Below are 23,040 nucleotides of genomic sequence, written 5' to 3' on the forward strand. Positions count from 1 at the left end.
CCCCTAAAGCCCCTGTCTTAATCCGGCCCTGGCCCTGTGACATTGTTTTCAAAATACAGCAACACCCGTTGCTGACAGATTCATTTACTTTTAACTCCTATTGTGAGTTACTGTGAATGCATAATACTACTGTTGTCTTTCCAGCAGAAAGAGACAGTGTGAGGGACAGGTTCTTCTTCAACACTGTAGAATGCGAAAATATGTCTATGTTCTGAGACACTGTGTCTGATCACATAAATTATCTTTGATGCAATTTCAGAATAAAAAATTTAACTGCTATGCTCAACCCCCAATTTTTTCTTTTACTCTTTGCAGAAGAAGAACCTAGACATTTGCCTCTTATAAATATTACATAAAGTTTAGAATGTCATTTTTCTCTGAAGTTTGTATTTTTCTTTAAGCACTTCAGGCAAACATTAGCTTTTTAGTGGGTATTTGAATTCCTTATTTAAAAGTCACACCGTATTTATTTATTCATCTAACACTTAATTAACTTACCTTGTTTCTTTTAGGTTGCCAGCAGGGTGCAAAAGTATTTCATAAAACTAACTAAAGCTGGGATTCCGGTACCAGGCAGAACTCCAAACTTATATTTATACTCCAAAAAGGTAAGACTACATTCTAGCAGAAGACTTCATATTTGCATGTGCATTTACATGCAAATTAGTTTTGAAAATACTAAGGATCCTACTTTAAAGTGTGGAATGGAACCTTTTTATTAAATAGACTGCTCATCCCAAGTTATATGTATCTATTATTTCACTGACAGAGGTACTTTTTACTGCTGTTAGCACCAGAGAGCAAGCTGGATTCTATTCTGGTTTGCACGTCAACAGTTGTTTTAAGTAAGTAAGTTCCTGTTGTAGCATCTTTATTGGCGATGAAGTGCCAGCCAGAAGCACACATTTGAGTTTGCAGGGCTGGCAGGTTTGTTTACTCCCCCCCCCCCCCCCAAGCACATGCACACATATACTGAACATATTTGAATCATCGAAGACAAAAAATATAGAATCCCAGCAATGGCATTTTCACAGTCACCTTTCAGAGAAGAACAAAACTTTAAATCCATAAAAATTAGAAAACATGGAAGATGAGTTTTCACAAAAATGAGTATATTTAAACTACTACAGCCATAGAGTTAACACTGAAACTGAATGCTTTTCTCAGGCCTGCAACTTCTCTAAGATGTAAGATCATCCACAATTATTGTATATCACATATCATTTTACTTTGTAAGATCTTTGTGAACAAATCTCCACGCCCAGCCCTCCTAATCCCGTCCCCTTGAATGCAGTGTTGATCTTGGAATGGTAGAGAAAAGAATAAGAATAGAAGGATAAATTCAGTGATGTTTCTGAGAATTCTTCCTAGTATTGGGAAGAGAAGAGAAACTCAAATATATATTTAAAATAGTTATATGGATTGATGTATGTATTCAAGCTTACACAGAGCTCATCTTCAGGTCTGGGAAATGGGACATCTCTCACCAACAGAAGTTGGTCCAATAAAAGATAGTATCTCACCCACCTTGTCTCTCTAATATGGATTGATATAATTTTATGTAGCACTCAGATGCTATTATGATGGTTATAGTATATTAACAAAAACAAAAAGGAGTCCGGTGGCACCTTAAAGACTAACAGATTTATTTGGGCATAAGCTGTCGTGGGTAAAAAACCCGCTTCTTCAGATGCATGTAGTGAAAATTACAAATGCAGGCATTATATACTGACACACAAAGAGAAAGGAGTTACCTCACAAGTGGAGAACCAGTGTTGACAGCCCCAATATGATCAGGGTGGATGTAGTCCACTCCCATTAATTGATGAGGAGGTGTCAATTCCAGGAGAGACAAAGCTGCTTTTGTAGTGAGCCAGCCTCTCCCAGTCCCTATTCAAACCCAAATTAATGGTGTTAAATTTGCAAATTAATTTTATTTCTGCAGTTTCTCTTTGAAGTCTGTTTCTGAAGTTTTTTTGTTCAAGTATGGCTACTTTTAAATCTGTTATAGAATGTCCAGGAAGACTTCAGGGTCTTCCAAATTTTCAAAGGTAGGTGCAGTAATGTCCACAAAATATATTCACACCAGATAACTTTTCTAAAACATGTATTTGCAATTGTAGGCCGGAATCCTGTAAAGATTTATGCACATGGTATCAATGTGTAAAGATAAGCACATATATGTCTTAGCAGCATCAGATCCGTAATTAAGAACGTTATTTGTGCAAACAACCTTTCAGAGGAAGCTAACGTTGCTGCCACTTTGAAAACTTAAAAATCAGCATTCTTTTGTCCATTCATATCTAATTACTGTGCTTGAGGACAAGGAGGTGGATTTTTTTTCCCTTCAGTTTAAGTTTTAATAGAAAACAATGGTATTGCTGAATGTGAGCACAAAACAGTACTGCTAAATGTGAGCAGACTGTGGCCCATTGCATCCGCAGTGTAACCATAATATTAATTTCTTCATGGGTAGTTTTGTAATTCTTTTTAAAATATTTATTTAAATTTTTTCCCAAATTTACAGAGATTGTCTAAGTTCCTTAGCATTGTACTACTCTTTAAATATCAAGTATTATACCAGGGCTGAAAACGGAACTGATGTTGAATTTTATATTAACTTATAAAATTGTGATATTTATAATGGAAACCCTACCATGCTGCTTTTCTAAAATACATGAAACATATATTTATGTCTGTTTTCACGGTAGTATTCAGATCCTAGCTCTGAACGCTAGATTCATGCTGGTACAGTGCATTGTTCCTAGGTTCACTCCAACCTGATGTCCTGCAGGGGTGTGGGCTCTCTACGCTCTTAACACTTGTAACCAATAAAAAATGTAATCATTGGAGGGGGAAAAATTAAGTTTTACTGCAGATGGGGGAATTGAACTCTATCTGCTAATAGAGTTGTCTGCTTAGAGCAGTGTTTCTCAAATGTGGCCCCGGTGGCCGCATGTGGCCACCAGGGACACTTCTTGCGGCCACCACCTCCTGGCCAGTGACTGGGGGGGAATCAGCAGTGGTTGGGCCCTGCCCACCTCTGGAGACACAAGAGCTGGAGGAGCAGGCAGTCAGTGAGTTCCCCACCTTCCCAGGGCTGTGGGGTCAGGCTTCAGCCTTGGGTGGAGGGTGGAAGGCTCCAGTCACGGGGCTTCAGGCTCTGTTCCCTAGCCAGACAGTGGCAAGCTCTGGCCCCGTCACTCCCCCCTCTAGTGCACATCTTTTAAAAAAAAAAAAAAGGGGGGTGGGGGTAGGAGGCAACCAAAAAAGCAAAAGACATAAGAAAAAAGACAAGAATGTTCAAAGCATCTTATTTGTGCTTCTATTCTGTTTGGGCCCAGTAAAGAATAGACACAACTGTACATTATTTTTATTACTGAGTCTGGAAAAATAATCCTACATAAATTACAATGACGTGGACATGTATATGTGCATATTTATTTGTTTTTCCTAAAGTTAATTATCATAAGTATTTTAGGAAAACTTGTCAGTGGCCCACCAGCAAGAGATGGTGGCTGCATTCTGAGGCCACCAAAAAATGTTTTGTGAAAACCCCTGATCTAGACAGACTTTTATGTTCAGTGCTGGGTAGGAGCTGGTGGTCATGATACATGTAGGTACTAATGACATAGGGAAGGGTAGGAGACAGGTCCTGAAGGCCAAATTTATGCTGCTAGGAAAGAGGTTAAAGTCCAGGACCTTCACAGTAAGATTATCTGAAACACTTCCTGTTCCATATGTAGGACCAGAAAGACAGGCAGAACTGCAGGGTCTCAATGTGTGGATGAGACAATGGTGTGGGGAAGAGGGTTTTAGATTTATTAGGCACTAGGGAACCTTTTAGGAAAGAGGAACCTATACAGTAAGGATGGGCTCCACCAATACCAAAATAGAACCAGACTGCTGGCATATAAAATTAAAAAGATTGTAGAGGATTTTTTAAACTAAGGGCTAGGGGAAAGCCAACAGAGCCAGGAATAGAACACAGGTCTCTTGACCCCAAGGCCTGTGCGCTTGCCAGTAGGCCAGAACTGCCTCTTTTCAATTTTTGACTCTGCCACAGTGTTTCTGTGTGACCTTGTCACTTCATCTCTTTGTGCTACAGAGCCTAATCTGTAAAATGGGGATAATTCTGCTTCCTCTCTTTTTCTTTTGTCTATCTTATTTATTTAAATTGTAAGCTCTTTAGGGCAGGGACTGTTTATTACTAGGGGTTTATCTAAAATAGGAGTGTGTCACAGTGTTTTCTATTATCTGTTCCATACATAAATAATCTCCAAGGCATAATGTATTAATCTCTCAAATGAATGCTCCCAGAACACTTGTACTAGACTCAGAAGTAGATGCTGTGTGAAAATTTGTGGGAAACGGGCGGCTCCAGGCACCAGCACGCCAAGCGTGTGCCTGGGGCGGCAAGCCATGGGGGGGTGCTCTTCCGGTCACCGCGAGGGCAGCAGGCAGGCTGCCTTCGGCGGCATGCCTGCGGAGGGTCCGCTGGTCCTGCGGCTTCGGCGGACCTCCCGCAGGCGTGCCGCCGAAGGCAGCCTGCCTGCCGTGCTTGGGGTGGCAAAATACCTAGAGCCTCCCCTGGTGGGAAAGATAAGAGATCACATATAAAAATTATAAACATTTTGTCTACAGGTTCTATTGGTAGGAATTTCTTACTACAAAAAGTAGTTTCTGAGGAATCTGATCTGAACATTATATGTCATTTTTCTACTACAGTCATCAAACAGGCGACAGCACCCCCTAAATAAACATCTCTTCAAACCTTCAACTTTCATGACATCCCATGAACCTCCAGTTTATATGGATGAGGATGATGACAGATCCAGTTTTCAGAGCCATATGGATGCTGCAGCAGAGGAGGAAGTATCGGTATGTCATTTAAACACAAAATTGCAAAATGTCTCACGGTGTTTCTTGACTGTTTAAGTAATGATATTTGGAAGGAAAAAGGAAGTAAGGAAAAAGTGTCCTTACTTAAACATTGTCACGTATATATTAAACTGTTGTGAATTCAGTTGCATAAACCAGGAGCAGGAGATTGAATTCTGGCACCTCTTTGATGTGAAGAGTCAAGTACAGAAAATTCAGGGAAAGTCCAAACCATTTTTTTGATACCATGGAAGAATTAGACACTTCCGAAAACTTGTAATTGCACGTTCACATCTTCAAAAACGGTTCAGTCTGAATTATTCTGAACACCATATAAAGTGTGTAGACATATTTCTGCCTAAAGTGTTGCACCAAAAGGACTAAATCCTTTCATCATTCTTTGGTATAATTGCATCCCATGCTATATATATATATATGGCTCTTTGTCTTACCTTAGTGGCTGGACTAATAGAGGTTAGATGCAGAGGTCCACACAGACAACCCAACCAGCAGTGTCACTACGTAATCAGTGGACTAGGTTTGTGGGCTTATAATATAAACATATTTTCATACTTCTGTATACAGTACTGTATGTAGGGAATAAATCCTACTGCTGAAGCTGATAGGTTAGATTCTCCGCTTGTGTAAAATCAGCATAACTCCGCTGAAGTCAAGACAGAAGGATCTGGCCTGCTGAATTTATCTTTGTGTGAATGGAAGGGGGGGTGGGGTGGGGGCTTATCAGTCACAAGCCTCACAGCATAACAAAAGGTAATGAGATGGTCCAGTATAGATCAGTTCAGTTTTTCTCAGTGACTTTGTGACATGTACTGCATTTTCTTCATCTTAAATTGTTAGATACTCCTGGATCCATTGTTCAGTCCCAGCCACATCTCTTGTCTTCAGACGTGCTCTGTCTTCTCCTTGTGACTTAATTTCTGAGCTGTCTGGGACATCTCTCTCCCATCCTCTACCAGCATATCTGATAACTTACTATTTTTCCATATGAATCTTACAAGAAGTGAAACAAGTATTTTTTAAAATTTAATTAAATTAAAAAATTTAAATGTTAACATTTGCCTCTCTTTATCATAGCAAATCTATCTGGAATCAATTGTACTTTTCTTCTGTGTGCACAATTTTTTTTATACTACATTCTACATCTAGATTGTTTGTTTATTTATTTTGCCAAAACTGATTACATTTCACCCCATGATGCCACAATTATAGTAGGTTTAGGGAGCCTATATTTCAACACCAGTATTTGTTTTCAATTTTGCTACTAGTAGCTTTTGGTTTTGGTTTTTGCAAGGGTAATGCTTGACTTGGTCCTGTTTTAGGAAGTGTGGCTTACCCTTTTCTTTCTTCACTAGTGCAGCATTTCAGATGGCTATTTTTCTTATTTGCAGTAATGTAGAAAGAGACAGGTGAGCTCCATTACGAGAAAGATCCCGTTATTAAGGCTAAGTTTTTGTCATGGATGATTTTAGTAAAAGTCACGGACAGGTCACAAGCAATAATGAAAAATTCATGGAAGCCCGTGACCTGTCCTTGACTTTTACTAAAAATACCCATGACAAAATGTGTAGCCTGGGCAGTTGGCTACAGAGGGGCTGGGAGCTCCAGGGTACCCCTCCTCTGGCGGCTCAAAGCTGTTGTGGCCCGGAGCTCTTGGCATCCCCCCACCTCCCACTGGTTGGGAGCTCCAGGGATCCCTGCTGTCACCCACAGTGCATGGGAGCAGTGGGGATCCCTCCCCACACCCCAGCCGGGAGCAGCAGCAACATAACAATGTTTCTCCTTCAGTAGGAGCTAAAAAATATTTTAATACAGAGAATTCAACGAAGAACTGTCCTCTGTGAAAAAAGCTGCCATCTTCCATTGCTGTCAGTGGCTCCGAAGCTATAGCTACCTTCAGTTGGGTGGACATTTTGAGAGAGAGACCTCAGTGGAACTGTCTGTGTTTTCTGACAGCCTGGTGGGCACCATCTTCCCTGAGATAGCTTGGCACTCTCACTAAGAAAAATGGGAGATGGTCGCTATTTTAAAACGAGAGAGCAAATGGTTTTTCATGAGGTTCTCTTAAGATGGTTTTTATGCACCAGCTTTTGGTAGCACATAAACTTTCAGTTATGAAAAATAATGGCAAAAATGACCATTGATCTTAAATATTCATTTTCAAAAGCTACTTGTTGTACCTTGTCTATTCCACAGAGAGGGTAAAAAAGGAGAGGAAAGCTAGGGTGTGTGCATGTGTATGTGCTGTGGACTAAGAGGTGCTGGAGAAAAAGGAAAATAAGGGTGTGTGCACATAGGGTCATTTCTCTGGAACTTCATATTTCCAGTGGCATAGAAGGATGCCTCTTTACCACTCCCACACTCTGGTGAACCAGGAATCAGGACATCAGGAGTTTAAAACTGACATTCAATGAAAAATGTTCAATGAAAATTTGATGCCTGTCTTGGCTCATCGGTATATTTAAATGTGACATTGTCCAAAAACCCTAAACACATAAGTCTTTAGGGATCTATCATTTTTGGCCCACTTTCTCAGCTAGTTAAGGCACTTGAGCAGTCACTGGACAAAACTATCACTCTTCTGTAGAACAATGTTAAAGAGAACAAGGTCTTATTAATTTGATATAGTTTATGCTAAATTTTAATTCTCAATTTCTTAATCTGTTACTAGATATTTGCACATAAAATAACCTAGCTTTGTATTGACAGAAACTAGCTTTTTCCCTCCATGTGTCGGTTCTCACTCAACATGTGCACAAATATATTATGTACAAATTAAATTACATTTCTTAAATGGAATTAAAAATCTAACTCATCTGTAAGCTATCTTCCTTATTAGAAGATATGTACTGTAGCACACTGTTGGTTTAATACAAACAATGGTACTAAAAATATAAATTAACAATAGATTTCTTTCCCCAAATAATTCTTGTACGTCTCTTATGTAGTTTATTCTGTCAATATGTTTCTAAAAGAAATCTGATCACAATTTTATGTTGAAAGAAGCTAGATCTTCTCAGTAATTATATCCTCAAAGCAAAGGTTTTCTTTTTTGAACAGGATGAGGAAAGTATCCCGATATCGTATCGAGAGTTACCTGAATACAAAGAATTGCTAGAGTTAAAAAAGTTGAAGAAGCAAAAACTCCAGCAGATGCATGCAGAAAGTGGATTTGTGCAGCATGTGGGCTTCAAGGTAAGGTATACCAGTGATCTGTTGTTACAGTAAAACCTCAAAGATATGAACCCCAGAGTTACAAACTGACTGGTCAGCCGGACACCATGTGGAACCGGAAGTAAGCAATCAGGCAGCAGCGGAGACCCCCCCAAAAAAACAACAAATACTGTACTGTGTCTGTATTGTATCTTAAAGGTAGGCACATCTGGACTGCCTGTCCCCATCCGCAGGGCAGCCACTTACAGCTAGGAGGTGAAGACACTGAGGTTCACAGGCACAGCTGTGAGCCCCCTCTGTGAGCCCAAGGCAGGCAGAGCAGGAGTAGTGCTGCAGTCCGTGCCGCTTTCCTGTGAGCTGCGGGTGCTGTTTTTACCCCCTTCCCTTGGCCAGAGGAAGACAAACTTGCAAGCTGTCTGAGCCTGGGAAAGAAGCTGTCACAGCCCGATCTGCTTATGCTGCAAGAAAGTTGCCAGTGCTGGGGTGGGAGCTGCTGCTCTTGCAGCCAGTGACTGGCTTGGACTGTTAGCCTGAGCTGCTGCCAGCATGCTGCACTCTGGAGGAGCAGCTCAGTTTTAAAGGGCCACAGCCTGCATGGCACACCCACTGATGCCGCAGTGCTCCAGGTGCCTCACTCATCACCCTTGCAGCCAAGGGGCTAGAACCAGCTGCCTGTCCCCATCCCCATTCATGGGGCAGCCACTTACAGGTAGGAGGTGAAGATGCTGTTCAAAGTTACAAATAATCTCCATTCCCAAGGTTTCTGTAACTCTGAGGTTCTACTGTATTCAATTTAGTGTGAGCATTTTTTTAAAACTAGCAGGAAGTGGATTTTCTTAGAAAAAAGGAAACTTTCCTTTTCCTTTTCAGAGTGATAGATGTATAGGAAAAAATAATTATGGAAATATGTAATATCATAATGCAGGATTTTGTCTTAGAAATTTACAGACAACACAGTAAAACTCTCAGTAAAGAAAAATAAATGACTACAGCTATCTGCACCGGTTAATGAAACCCATCTTGGAATCTAATCTCTTTTGGGGTACTGGGGGTATTAAATCTTAAGGGTGAAATTAATCCCAGTTAATAGCAGCAAAGTTTCCCAGTCACATAAGAATTAGTCCTTCAGGAGATTGTCCTTTTGAAGGAAGAAAAGCCAAAGATGTGGAATGATCACGTTGGTAGATCAATAGGCAGTGTACTGAGGCAGTAGCTGCAGAGAAAAATTGCAGCAGCATTTGGGCCAGCTCCAGGCAATTTTTGAAGAAAGGATTCAAACAAGGACATAAAATAATGTTGGTATGAGATGAAGAAAAATAATGTTTTTACACTTAACATACAGAGACGTGCTATCCACAGCACCATCCGTTTCTAGGCAACATTGAAAAGGGAGGGAATGCCCAAGGATACCTGTTGTTTGAGAGGATTTTCAGTCATTACCAACAACCTTCTTTGTAGCTGTTCCCCATGTATGGAGTCGTGCAGGAATTGCCTTGACTCCTTAGCGATGAGAAGGGGCTTATTGGGATTTTTTTAGTAGTAGCCTTTTCTATGAGACTGCAAGGTCAGTCAGTCCACGGAAACTGACGTACACTTGAAAACTGAGACTATCAGGCTAGTAACATGCTGATACTGACAGATTTATGTCACGGTATTAGAAAGCTGAGGCTTTTTTAAATGAATGCTATTATTGTAGAATATAAAACGTGGACCTTGAGCAGGAATATTGCAATTCTAGCTATGAAATAGAATGGACAAAGTAATTTGAGTTACTAATTTAGTACTTTAATGGACTATATTCAAAATGTTATTAAGGTTGCAAAATCAAGCACTCAAAAGTTAAGAAATCCCAGAATTAAGGTTGTCTTTGCAACTTTAATTTGTCCCCCTGTGTCTATGCATCATGATACAGCTTTTAGTTATATGAACACATACTGTATTTTTCCACCAGACTGCCAGCTCATTCAGTGCACATGATGGACATTGCTCACTTAATGAATAGCTATTCAATAATTTTTTTTCCTGATTATTCAAAGTGTGGCTTCTTGCCTCATTTACATTATTTAAACCCTGGTTAGAATACACAATTGTTTATTTCTTCATGGGCTTTTCTTTGCTGCTCGTCACTGTAGGATCTGAGTGCTTCACAAACATTACTTATTCTTCAGAACAGCCCTGTGAGCTGGGGGCGAGGGGGTATTCTATTTTACAGATGGGGAGCTGAGGCAAAGAGAAATTAAGGTCAAAAGTTGCCACCAGTAGTGAGTGCCCAGTTTGAAATGATTAGAACCTCATTTTTCAGACTATGTAGCATTATATAGCACTTCATATGTTCTAAGTACAGCTCCCATTGATTTCAGTTCCAGCTGTGAGTGCTCAGCATTTCTGCATATCAGATCCCTCAAGTTAGGCACCCAGAAAATGAGGAACACACATTTAGTGACTATGAAGAATTAAAGTGATTTGTCTAGCATCACGTAGGAACTTTGCAGCTAAGGAAGGGATAGAATCCAGTTCTCTAGGACACTATTCAACTGCCTTAGCCATGAGACCATCCTTTCTTTTCCTCCAATCCTCTGCCTCATTCACTACACACCTTCCAACTTCTGCAACAAATGAAACAGAGTCCTGGAGACAACAGTCTCCTTTACTGTACAATCCCTGATTCATCTCCAGAGTGGGTCCACCCTGTGCATTGAATGATAGCCAACATTGGGTGTAATCCTCTCTGTGGGACTCCCAGTAGAGAGGGATGAGACACAGTTTTCCAGAGGGTTTCACGGTTATTTGCTGTCAGCACAAGAATGGTGAGACTCAGGAAGCTTGTGTTCCGGTCCAGGCTATGGCAGGGAGTTTGTTTTAGTCTCCTTGCCTGACCAGTCCTGGCCTGCCATGCCTGCTCCCAATCCCAACCTTGCCAACCCCTCCCAGTCTCCTCTTTTCCCTACTTCCAGTCCCAGTCTCCTCTTTTACTTCCTCCTGATTTAGCTTTTGTCCTCTCTGCATTCAAAATAGGATTCGTCTTCCTCCACACTGCCTGAGTGCCAGTAGGGGGGTCATTGAGAGCACAAAAAAACCTCCTTGCTTTCAGTTGCAGTGCACAGACCCAGAGCAGCTGGAAACATCCATTACAAGGAAAGTCCATCTTCACCCCTGTAGCCTTGGACTGGAGCATGCTCTGTCATGTTGTGGGAAAGGTGAACGTGCAGTGTAGTCAGCATTAGGATCTGTGAGAGGTTTGAGCATGTTCAGTGAGGAAGGAATCTTCAGAGATTTAACTGGAAAACAGAAGAAGTTTCTACTGAGCCTGTGAGAACTGAGATTTCTCCAGTGCTTATAACTTGGACAAATCTGGCTGGATTTTCCCTGGGAATATTAAAAGGCACATCCATGACACAAAGGCTATCCCCTTCAAGTCCCTGCTCCAAAGCACGATGGTGCATGAGGTAGAAAAGTTCTCATGATTTTTTTTTAACATGGGCAGAACTACATATTTTTTCCTTAGCCTTGTTCTTGGAAATGACTGAACAATTTCGGCTGAATTAAAAATAAGTAAGTAAAAATCAGCCATAGGCTGATACCCAGAACGGAAAATCTCAGTCCACATGTTTTTTTGGCAGAGTTATAAGCAACTGAAATTAGGGTCTTATCACGGGAATTGTCAAGCAACCTTAACAATAAGTGGAACTACCAGCCTTGCCTGTAGTATAAGTTATATATGTATTGAACTTGGAAACGCTACTGTGTAATACTGTGTAATAAACCTAAGCTAATGTATGATCTTCTTCAGCTGCTTGTTCATGTCAATTCCAATCAGGTGTGTGCGCACGCACGTGCACAGTAGCCGGAAGATTTTTCCCTAGCAGCAACCGTAGGGTCGGCCTTGGTACCCTCTGGAGTTACGCCTTCATGGTGCTCAATATAGAGCCCTGTCGACCCGCCACCCTTGCAGTTCCTTCTTACTGCCAGTGACGGTAGCTGGAACTTCCCTTGCTCTTGCTCCTGTTGTACTCAACTTGTTTATTCAGTTTGTATAGTTTAGTATAGTTAGTCAGTTGTAAGTTTCATTTACAGGGGTTTACCCCCTGTTTTTCCCCCTTATTTGTTGCCTCCGGAGCATGCCACGATCCCCGGGCTTCAAGACCTGCAAGAACTGTGCGAAGCGCATGCCAAAAAGTGACCCACGCACACACTTCCTGTTTACAGTGTCTGTGCGAGGGTCACCAAAAAGACTTATGTAAAATCTGTCAGGAATTCCGACCAAGAACCCTGAAAGAGAGCAGCCGCTTAAAATCCTCCTCATGGAGGCAGCTCTTCGACCGCAGTCGGACCCCAGTGCCGGGGATCCCTCCAACCACGTCGTCTTCAGTGCAGAGCATGCCGGTGCCCTCTTCGAGAGACCAGGCACTGAAGAAAGATGCGGCCAAGGACTCTAGGCACTGTCATGGAGCATCTTAGGGACACTCCAGCCTTTGGCACCAGTCCCGATTGCTGGTGCAGAAGAAGAGGATTGAAAGGGGCTGATCCCCTTTGCCTAGATGCAGAGACCAGCCATCAGTGGTACTTCAGTCGGGCCATGGCTGCGAGACTCGGGGCGGCCACATTGACTCCTGCCCAAGCAAGGCAGTCATGTCTGGGCATGTCACACTCACCAAATCCCTTGGAGAGCCTGCCTCTTCCGTCCACTCCTGAAGCGTTTGAGGCAGCAGAGCACCTGCTCAGACTCAGGGCGCCATTCTCATCCCTGAGGCAGGAGAAGGCGTTGGCACTGCAGGCTCCATCCGGCACTGTGCAGTCGAAGGGAAAGCTGGCTATGATGTCACGTCGCTCCCCATCGCCTCAGCAACCACAGATGCCAGCACCTCCATCTAGGGGGTGCAGTCAGTCCCCAGGCTTCCAGCGCTCCACGTCGAGAGGTGCAGCGCTGCCCTGGTCTTGTATTCCAAGACCTCGGAGTCGGAGTTGTACCACTTCAACTACAGCAGGAGCAGAAGATCAAGCTCAAGGCACCACAGGGGGTCCCGGTTGATGCAGTGGGCCCCTCAATGACAGAACCCAGCTCAATGGCCCTTCTGGACTCCAGGGGCTTTCCACCAAGCTCAGGGTCTGAGCCAAGGATCTCACTCGGGTGCTGCTTCAGTCACGTCTGCAACCTTTGTCCCACCACGTCCAGCGGCTGAGCAGTTATCTCTGGCATCAGTGCCAGCAACCGTGGCACCGTTGCCGACATCGGCACCAACTGCGGCGCCGCCGCCTTTTAATAACGTCCTCGGCACCGGAGGTGTCAGTGGCTCAGGTTACGGCGCCAACCATGCCTTCGGCACCAGCTCTGGCACCAACGCCGATGCTGTCATCTACACTGCCCGCATCAACGTTGATGACCACGGCACAGACACACCATCAGACAGCGGCACCGGCATGGCGGCCGACATCGACACCTGTACCTGCGCTTTTCATGGTGCCAAGGCCGGAGCATTCCACCACTGTCCCCACCGGCTCAAGAGATCCCTCCAGTGGGGATGGAAGGGAGCAACCACCTCCTTTGGTGGCCTCCTCATCTTCCCCAGATGAGGCGCTTGCAGGCACTGCCATTGCCCAAGCTCTGGAAGACTCCAGGGTGTTGCAGCAGTTGCTGCACTGGGTCGCACAGGGTCTGGGCATTACGGCAGAGGAAGTTGTAGATAATGCAGACCCTGTGGTGGACATCCTGGCCCCTTCAGGCCCTTCCCGTATCACCTTACCACTAATCAAAACTATCACAGACATGACCAAGACCCTATGGCAGACCCCTTCCTCTCTGCCACCTACCGCCAAGTGCAATGAACAGTGGTACTTTGTGCCCTCCAAGGGCTACGAACATCTGTACACTCACCCACAACCTGCCTGTCTGTTGGTGGACACTGCTAACCAGTGAGAGAGGCAGGGTTTCCAGGGCCCTTCCTCCAAAAATAGGGATGCAAAAAAACTGGACCTATTCAGGCAGAATGTATACGCCACAGTGGGACTGCAACTCTGCATTTCCAACCAACAGGCCATCGTCAGCAGGTATGCCTACAATACCTGCTTGGCGATGGCTAAGTTTACAAAGTTACTTCCCACAGGCTTCCGGGTTGAATTCTCGGCTTTGGTCGAGGAGGGGAGATTGATCTCTAGGACATGCCTGCAAACAGCACTTGATGGGGCAGGCACTGCCACTAGAGTCATGGCCACGGGTGAAGCCATGAAATGGGGCTTGTGGCTCCAGGTCTCCCCTTTGAAGTCCAACAAACCATACAGGCTGTTGGCTTTCAAGGGTGAGACTCTGTTTTAGAAAAGACAGACAAAAGGCTAAACAGCCTGAAGGACTCCAGAGCCACCCTCAGGTCCCTGGGCCTCTACACACCTTCCACTCAGCTGAGACACTTCCAGCTGCAGCCCATTTAGAGGTTCAGTCAGCAGAACCACCAAGATGGCTCCAGAAGGCGGAACAGAAGTGGCAGGAGAAGGCCGCGTCAACCTTCTGGCCAGAGCTCGGGACAACCGAAGCCATCTTCGGAACCCAAGCCTGCATTTCGAAGGCATGGTCGAGGAAGATGTACCACACCTGGAAATGGGTCCACCCTGCCATACCTTCTCGTCCCAACTATCTCCTTTCCACCATGCATGGTCCCTTATTACCTCAGACTGATGGGTGCTCCGCACCGTAGAGTGGGGATACTCCATCCAATTCTGTGCCCTTCCACCCCCTTCCCCGTCCCTCTTCAGGGACCCTTCTCACAAGCAACTCCTTTATCCAGGAGGTGCAATCGCTCCTATTTTAGGGGCAGTGGAGGAAGTTCCTTGAGCACAGGAGCGAGGGCTTTTATTCCTGGTATTTCCTAATACCGAAAGCCAAAGGTGACTTCAGGCCCATCCTGGACCTGCAGGAACTCTACAAGTTTGTAAAGAAACTCAAGTTCTGCATGGTCTCTCTGGCCTCCATCATTCCCTCATTGGATCCAGCAGACTGGTATGCTGCCTTCGACTTGAAGGACGCATACTTTCATATCGCGATCACTCAGCCCCACAGGAAGTACCTCAGGTTCGTGGTGAACAGCACCCACTACCAATTCATAGTCCTCCCGTTCAGCCTGTCAGCAGCACCTCACGTTTTCACCAAGTGCATGGCAGTCATCACTGCATTTCTGCACAGGCACCAGGTTCAGGTGTTTTCTTACCTCGACAACGTCTGGCTGATCAAGGGCTGCTCTAAGACCCAAGTGGAGGCTCAGGTCAAGTTTATCAGAGCCACCTTCCTCAACCTGGGTCTCCTTTTAAACGAAGCAAAGTCCACTCTGTCTCCTGTCCAGAGGATAGAGTTTATAGGGGCAGTATTGGACTCGACCCAGGCCAGGGCATACCTGCCGCAAGCGAGGTTTCAGGCCCTGACCGATACCATTCAAGGCCTCAGACAGTTTCCCACCACCATAGCAAGAAACTGCCTGAAGCTTCTGGGACACATGGTGGCTTGTACCTATTTGGTGCAGCATGCCAGGCTCAGACTTCGACCACTTCAGTCGTGGCTGACATGAGTGTACTGCCTGGCCAGAGACAACCTAGACAGAATAGTGACCGTACCTCGCCTGATCCTCGCCTCCCTCCTGTGGTGGCTCGGCCCTCAGGGAGGTATGCTCAGGGGTCCCTTTTGCCGGTCCGCAGGCGTCCCAGTCTCTAATGATGGATGCATCAGATGTGGGCCGGGGAGCACTTTTAGGAGACCACAGGACTCAAAGTCTTTGGTCTCAGGCGGATCTGGTCCTCCACATCAATGTCAGAGAGCCGAGAGTGGTGCGTCTGGCATGCCAGGCCTTCCGGGCATACGTAACGGGACAATGTGTATCAATCACGACAGACAACACCACTGCAACATTCTATATTAACAAACGGGAGGGTGCACAGTCCTCTCCCCTGTGCCAGGAAGCCTTAATGCTGTGCGACTTCTGCGTAGAACATTCAGTACACCTGCAAGCGTCGGACCTTCCCGGGGTACAGAATGAGCGGGTGGACCACCTCAGCAGGTCATTTCATGGCCACAAGTGGTCCCTTCGCTAGGACGTCACAATTTCAATCTTCCAGAGGTGGGGCTTTCCCCAAATAGACCTATTTGCCATGCAACAAAACAGGAAGTTCCAGCAGTTCTTCTTCCAGAACCACAGCCCGTGCTCCACAGCGGATGCGTTCCTCCACAACTGGGGAGGTTGTCTCTTATATATGCCTTTCCTCCCATACTGCTCGTTCACAAGGTGCTCCTCAAGATCCGTAGGGAACGAGCTCAGGTTATATTGATAGCTCCAGCATGGCCCCAACAGCACTGGTACACATCTCTCCTAGACATGTCTGTGGAAGCCCCAGTCACCCTGCCACTCTTCCTGGACCTTCTGACACAAGATCATGGTCGTCTTCAACATCCAAGCCTCGACTCGCTTTACCTCACGGTGTGGAAGCTCCATGGTTGAACCCAATGGAGCTTTCCTGTTCAGACCAGGTTAGACAAGTCCTCCTTAGCAGTAGAAAACCCTCTACGAGAGCCGCTACCTTTCCAAGTGGAAGAAATTTTCAATCTGGTCGGTGCAGTGCCATTCATCTCCAACGCTGGGCCCAGCGTCGGCTTATTCTGAACTACCTCCTCCATCTGAAGCAGCCGGGGCTTCCCTTGTCATCGATAAGGGTGCACAAGCTGTCATCTAGGCCTTTAACACGAGAGAGGAGGGCCACTCTGCATTGGCTAACTGTATGGTCAGCCAGTTTTTAAAAGGGCTCGACAGGCTATATCCTCACATCCAACAGCCTGTCCCAACCTGGGATCTCAACCTGGTCCTTTCTAGACTAATGGGACCACCCTTTGAGCCCTTGGCAACGTGCTCTCTCCTCTGTCTCTCTTACAAGGTGGCGTTCCTCGTGGCGATAACCTCAGCCAGGAGGGTGTCTGAACTCAGGGCCCTAACCTCAGAGCCCCCTTATAGCATGTTCTATAAGGACAAGGTGCAGTTCAGACCTCATTCTGGTGTCCTCCTGAAGGTTGTGTCACAGTTTCATATCAACCAGGACATCTTTCTCCCGGTATTCTACAGGGAGCAGAAACTACATTCTCTGGATGTCTGCAGGATGCTAGCCTTTTACATCGAGAGAACGAAGCTGTTCAGAAAATTGGTCCAGTTATTCGTAGCAGTAGCAGACAGAATGAAAGGTCTGCCTGTGTCATCACAACAAATTTAGTCATGGATTACATCCTGCATCCAGGAATGCTACAACCTGGTGGGAATTCCTGCACCCTCGATCACTGCGCACTCCGCCAGGGTGCAGGCTTTGTCAACAACGTTCCTGGTGCAGGTCCCCACTCAGGAGATCTACAGGGCAGTGACGTGGTCCTCCATCCACACTGTCACCATGCACTATGCGATTACCCTGCAGGCCAGAGACGATGCGGCCTTTGGATGAGCAGTGCTCCAATCAGTGGATGACACCTACCCCTCTGTCCGAGTAGCTGGCAAGAAGGAACTGAGGGGATGGCAGGTCGGCAGGTTGCCATGAAGGCGCAACTCCAGGGGGTGCCCAGGCCGACCCTATGGTTGCTGCTAGGGAAAAATCTTGCAGCTACTGTGCATGTGCGTGCACACACACCTGATTGGAATGGACATGAACGACACATCTCGAAGAACAACAGTTACGAGAAGGTGAGTAACCATTTTTTATCCTTCCGTACAGCTTACCTTAAAAGGTTGTGAATGCAGCTGTCTAGTGATACCATGTTTTGCTTCCATGTAGAGGATCCCAAGTTCAGGCATTTCAGATTGTCGAGTTTGAAGAATTGCAGAGTTGTCCTGCTCATCCCAGAGCTAGAAAGGACTGCCTTGTATCATTTTGCAGCAACTCCTCTGGCCAATTTAGGACTGGCACTGATAGGTTCCAGAGGAAAGCATGTCCATCTGTTGTTGGTCAGAAGGATAATCCCAATGGGGATCCTTGAGGCAGAAAATAGGATGATCATCAGCAGTCTAAGTGGTCTTTCCTAGGATCTGTTAATTTATAAACACTAGAGAGACAAGATGGGTGAGATATCTTTTATTGGACCAACTTCTGTCGGGGAGAGAGACAAACTTTCAAGGTTACACCAAGCTCAACTGCAGGTGGTGATGATTTTGCAAGAAATCATGCTTTTTATTGTCCTTTGAATGCAGTACATTGGTCGAGATGAAACGATATATATTTTTAACATAAATTCTTTCTTTCACTACATTTTTGTTCAATATATTTCACAGTGTGACAACTGTGGAACGGAACCCATTCAAGGCATTCGGTGGCACTGCCAGGATTGCCCGCAAGAAATGTCCTTGGATTTCTGTGATTCTTGTTCTGACTGGTGAGCAGCAAGCATTGATGCTTATTATTTGGAATTATTTGAATATCCCTTTATGGCTTAAACACTGAGTAAATTCTTCGCATATGTGGGATTTATCTGTTCCATGATGCCTCTTGAAAGTTAGATGTAACTAGATTATAACTAATGTGTGTTTCTAATAGTTTTTTTTGGTGTGTTTTCTGGTGGGGTGTGAAAGTCAATCATTCTTTCAGTGCTATGGAGAGAGTAATTAATATTTGGACCATTAAGTATGAGACAGGGAAAGTATGTTCTCTGAAATCCTCAACTGTGAAGTAATGGTGTGTGAAATAGAATTTGACATGCATCTGTCAATTAAAAAATAAAAAGAAAATATATTTTGTTCTTGCAGTGAATATATTATGAAAAATAAGTTCACTTGCCAAATTGTGTTTTCTTTCCTTTGCAGTCTACATGAAACAGAGATTCACAAGGAAGATCACCAGTTACAGCCTATTTACAGAGCAGAGACATTCTTAGATAGAGACTACTGCATGTCCCAAGGCACCAGTTACAATTATCTTGACCCAAACTACTTTCCAGCAAATAGATGACATGGGAAGCAGACGTACAACCTTGGGCTTACCATCCTCTTTGAAAAGTAACAATGGCATCATTGTTAATTCCGTGCACACTTTGGAAAGACTCTGCTTTCCCTGAAATGTCACTCACAGCATGACAGCTTCCTGGGTGTACTCGTCAAACTACAGCTCTGAACTGTCACGGTTCTTGATCGCTGAACAGCAGCTGAACATTCCTAGTGTGCAGAAGGTTTCACTGGGAGACTTTCCTTTTACCACCATAGTCATTTTTAGGTGGTGAATCTAAAACGAAACAAAAAAGAAAGGAAAAAAATACAGAAGGGTGAGCCAGAAATGAGAGCACGCTTTTAAAGATACAGTAAATTCCAAAGGCTTTGAAGAACTTGGTTATGAGATCCAGAGGAGATGAAGTATTTATATAAAAACAGTTTAGTAGCTTGCAGTTTTGTTGTGAAATAGTTTTCAGCACAGAAACTGACTTCTTTAGGCAAGGTTTTAACCAATGACAGTGTTTGCTTCTAGGATATACTCTAAAAAAATACTCACTGTTCCAGTGATGGTTGGTTACAGGTCTTTATTAAATTGGAGCTGCTTAATCACATTGACTTCTAATTTTTTTTTTTTTTTTAACCACAATGAACTCTATTACCAACAGTGAAGCACTACAGGGAGCAACTGTTGCATTGCTTCCTTAACCAGCTCATGGTTTGTGAATGTTATAAAATTGTCACTCAGATATATTTTTTAAATGTAATGTTATATAAGATGATCATGTGATGTGTACAAAATATGGTGAAAAGTGCCAGTGGTAGTAACTGTGTAAAGTCTCTAATACTCAACATTAACTCCTTTAAAATAAAGTACACAGCCTTCTGCCTCTGTATTTGGAGTTGTTAGTGCAACTCATCAAAGAAAACTGCCTAATATAAATCATATATATGGTAATAATTTTCCTCTTTTGTAGTCTGCACAAGATCCATGAAAGATTGTATTTTTATTACTATTTAAACAAGTGATTAAATTTAGCCTGAGCAGTGAGCGAAGGTTCACATGCATTCTTTTATACTGCTGGATTTTGTTGTGCATCATTTAAAACATTTTGTATGTTTCTTCTTATCTGTGTATACAGTATGTTCTTAAATAATGTTCAATTGTCAGGAGAACTGTGAGAAATAAACTATGTGGATACACTCTGTTTATATATAGAATGCTTACTGTGATTTCCTTTCTGGGTAGAAATTAACTTTTTAACCAACATTAACAATAGAAAATAGTACATTTTTGTAGGTCACATGAATACGTAAAGGGCCCATATCCACTTGGCACTACTGTTGACTTCAGTGGGAACTGAATGGACGCTGCACCTAATAGAATGTGCTCAGCCTCTTGCAGGATAAGAGCCTTCATTTTCTCATATCCTGTTCACAAATTGAGTTGGGGTTTTTTCAGACTGAAGAAGAGAGGAATGTTAGCACCTTCGGTAGGCTGTGTTAATCTCAGAAAGTGCTGATGTCTGCAAAGCTTTGTAGTTACTGTGATATTTTTGAACTAATAACTTTTTTATTGAGCTGTATAGCTTGTGATTCAGAAACACGCGTTATTTTAAACTGTATTAGTTTTCCACTTACTTAAACAAAAACTTGAATTTTCAGAGTGATTAGCATGTAAAAGAAACACGTTAGCTTAAAACTATGGCAATAAGAAGGGTAATTGGCTGATTGGATTTGATAGTAACTTTAGCTGTAGCCTGATCACAATGTTAAATTTCACAATTTCATGTAGGTGTAATTACTATTTGTTTCTAAGGAAAATAAGTTTAAGCATATAATATATTGAGTAGATAATATAGTACAATTACTAAAAACATTGAATGATGTAATACATCATCTGTAAGCATATCTCATATACTTTGAGAAATTAATAAACCTAAAGATATATAATACAACAAATATACCAGATGTACTTCACTTTTCTCTTTAATGAAAGACAAAAGCTATTGTGTGATAGAATCTATAATATCATGGGAACATGTTCTCCCACTCAGTTATGCTACTGTTATGGAAGCTGTTTTGGTGAAGAGTGATTACCAAAGAGAGAGATCTGTTGTGGTCTTATTTTCGATGGGCTTTTAAAATGTTTTTAGAGGGAAGTAACCATAATACATAAGTGGGGAAAAATTAAAAACGTGCACAGGGGAAAGGTTAATACGGTTTGAAGGGGAGGGGCGGAATGGGGTGTTGGGGAAGAGGGAATTCAGACCTGAAATCCCTTAGTTAAAATCTCTTGATTAAAGCGCTGTTTCTAATTTGAATAAATATTTGTGTGTATAGATGTGCACACACGCACAATTATCTCTCACACACAGTATATATGTGTATGGAGATATGTGTAAGAGTGATGGATATCAAATATATAATATACTCACACAAAAACATTATTGAAATGGGGGAAATCGTGTGTGTGTGTGTGTGTGTGTGAGAGATACTTGCATATTGATCCATGTAATGTTTGCATTGGTTCTAGATTGGCATCACAGCAGCTATACCTGATGCACTAGGACAGTGATTTTCAACCTTTTTTCATTTGCAGACCCCTACAAAATTTCAAATGGAGGTGCAGACCCCTTTGGAAGTTCAACCTGTTATCCAGAGACCCCTACCATAGAAGTCTTAGAATTAAAACTGACTAAACAGAATTAAACTGTAAATGTTTCAGGGCACAGCATTTGACACAGTGTGAGAAAGGGCACTAAACTGTGGGCTTCACTTCACGAAGCTTCACAACAACACTTCTGGGTTTTGACCTGAAGGTGGGGGTATTCACATACTTTTGATTGATCAGAAAAACAGAATGCCTTTTCTGAGCTCTGAAATTTTATTTTCATAGTCACCATTTGCAGACCCCTTAGACTGAGGCCTGGTCTACACTAGGGGGGAGGATGGACCTAAGATACGCAACTTCAGCTACGAGAATAGTGTAGATGAAGTCGACATATCTTAGGTTGACTTACCTCGTGTCCTCATGGTACGGGGTCAGTTGCCGCCGCACTCCCGTCACTCTGCTTCCGCCTCTCGCCGTGGGGGAGTACAAGAGTCAATGGCAGAGCGATCGGGGATCGATTTATCGCATCTACACTAGATGCGATAAATCGATCCCTGATAGATCCATCACTACCCACCGATCCGTGTAGATGTACCATCGTCTGCAGATATCCAGTGGGTCCGCGGATCGCAGGTTGAAAAACCACTGGACTAGGAAATGTGATAAAAGAAAGAAGGGTGGAATTACGGGTAAAAGGTTTTAAAAAAAAAAAAGGATAAAATTAAAATATTTAAAATATGGAATTGTGTGTTGACTAATATTGTAAATAACTTTTTGAATTAGAAACTGATGATCAGTTTCTGAGGGATGGCACCACAAATCAAAGTTTCACATTTCACTCATTTTAATTGTCATTCTAGTGAGAAATAACTCAAGAAATAAGTAGAAATACCTACATGTGGGTGTCCTTAGGATAATTTACTGGAAAAATAGCATAAGAGTACAGCCAGTAGTGCCACCAGGTTCAGATCTAGGCTAAAAGGATGTTTCTCTTCAAGCCAGAGGAGTCTGGCTGCATTCTGAAGGTAAATTGATTATTTTCAAGAAGTGGTTTGCTAGACATGTTGTATCATGTACTCTTCCAGTTGGTTCACGGCAATGTTCTGGAGTTGGCATAGCACCTCAATTGGTGTCAAAGGTAAAAGTTAACTTATAAAGGAACCCAGGGAAGCAAGAACATCCACGATTAAAGGAGAAGAGCTGGTCTAAAATTGCACTTTAGTGAATAACTGAAGCTATTGCTTACAGGGCAGATGTCAAGGAAGTAGAAGAAAAGCACAAAAAAAAAATCATCTGCCCTGATTTGGGGGGAAGGGAGGAGAGTTTACAGTGCTTTATTTGAGTTATATTTACCAATTATCCATATTTTATGGAGCTTTAGGCAAGATCAAACCCACGAGTACTGCAGCATAAATTACGACTCTTAGC

General features: G+C 43.4%; 1 protein-coding gene across 9 annotated transcripts in view; it reads left to right on the forward strand.

The window, feature by feature from the left end:
* ZZZ3 (zinc finger ZZ-type containing 3) overlaps window positions 1-20,214 on the forward strand; it is a 99,882-nt gene extending 79,668 nt beyond the window's left edge. For all 9 annotated transcript variants that reach the window (XM_039485912.1, XM_039485919.1, XM_039485920.1 and 6 more), the window contains 5 exons: window positions 513-608; window positions 4,729-4,881; window positions 7,960-8,094; window positions 18,351-18,451; window positions 18,879-20,214. In XM_039485912.1, coding sequence (XP_039341846.1) covers window positions 513-608; window positions 4,729-4,881; window positions 7,960-8,094; window positions 18,351-18,451; window positions 18,879-19,023 — 630 coding nt within the window. In that variant the 3' untranslated portion in view covers window positions 19,024-20,214. The remainder of the gene's footprint in view (window positions 1-512; window positions 609-4,728; window positions 4,882-7,959; window positions 8,095-18,350; window positions 18,452-18,878) is intronic.
* The last annotated feature ends 2,826 nt before the right edge of the window (window positions 20,215-23,040 follow it).

The sequence above is a fragment of the Mauremys reevesii genome, linkage group 8, assembly GCF_016161935.1.
Source record: "Mauremys reevesii isolate NIE-2019 linkage group 8, ASM1616193v1, whole genome shotgun sequence".
Classification (NCBI taxonomy): Eukaryota; Metazoa; Chordata; order Testudines; family Geoemydidae; genus Mauremys; species Mauremys reevesii.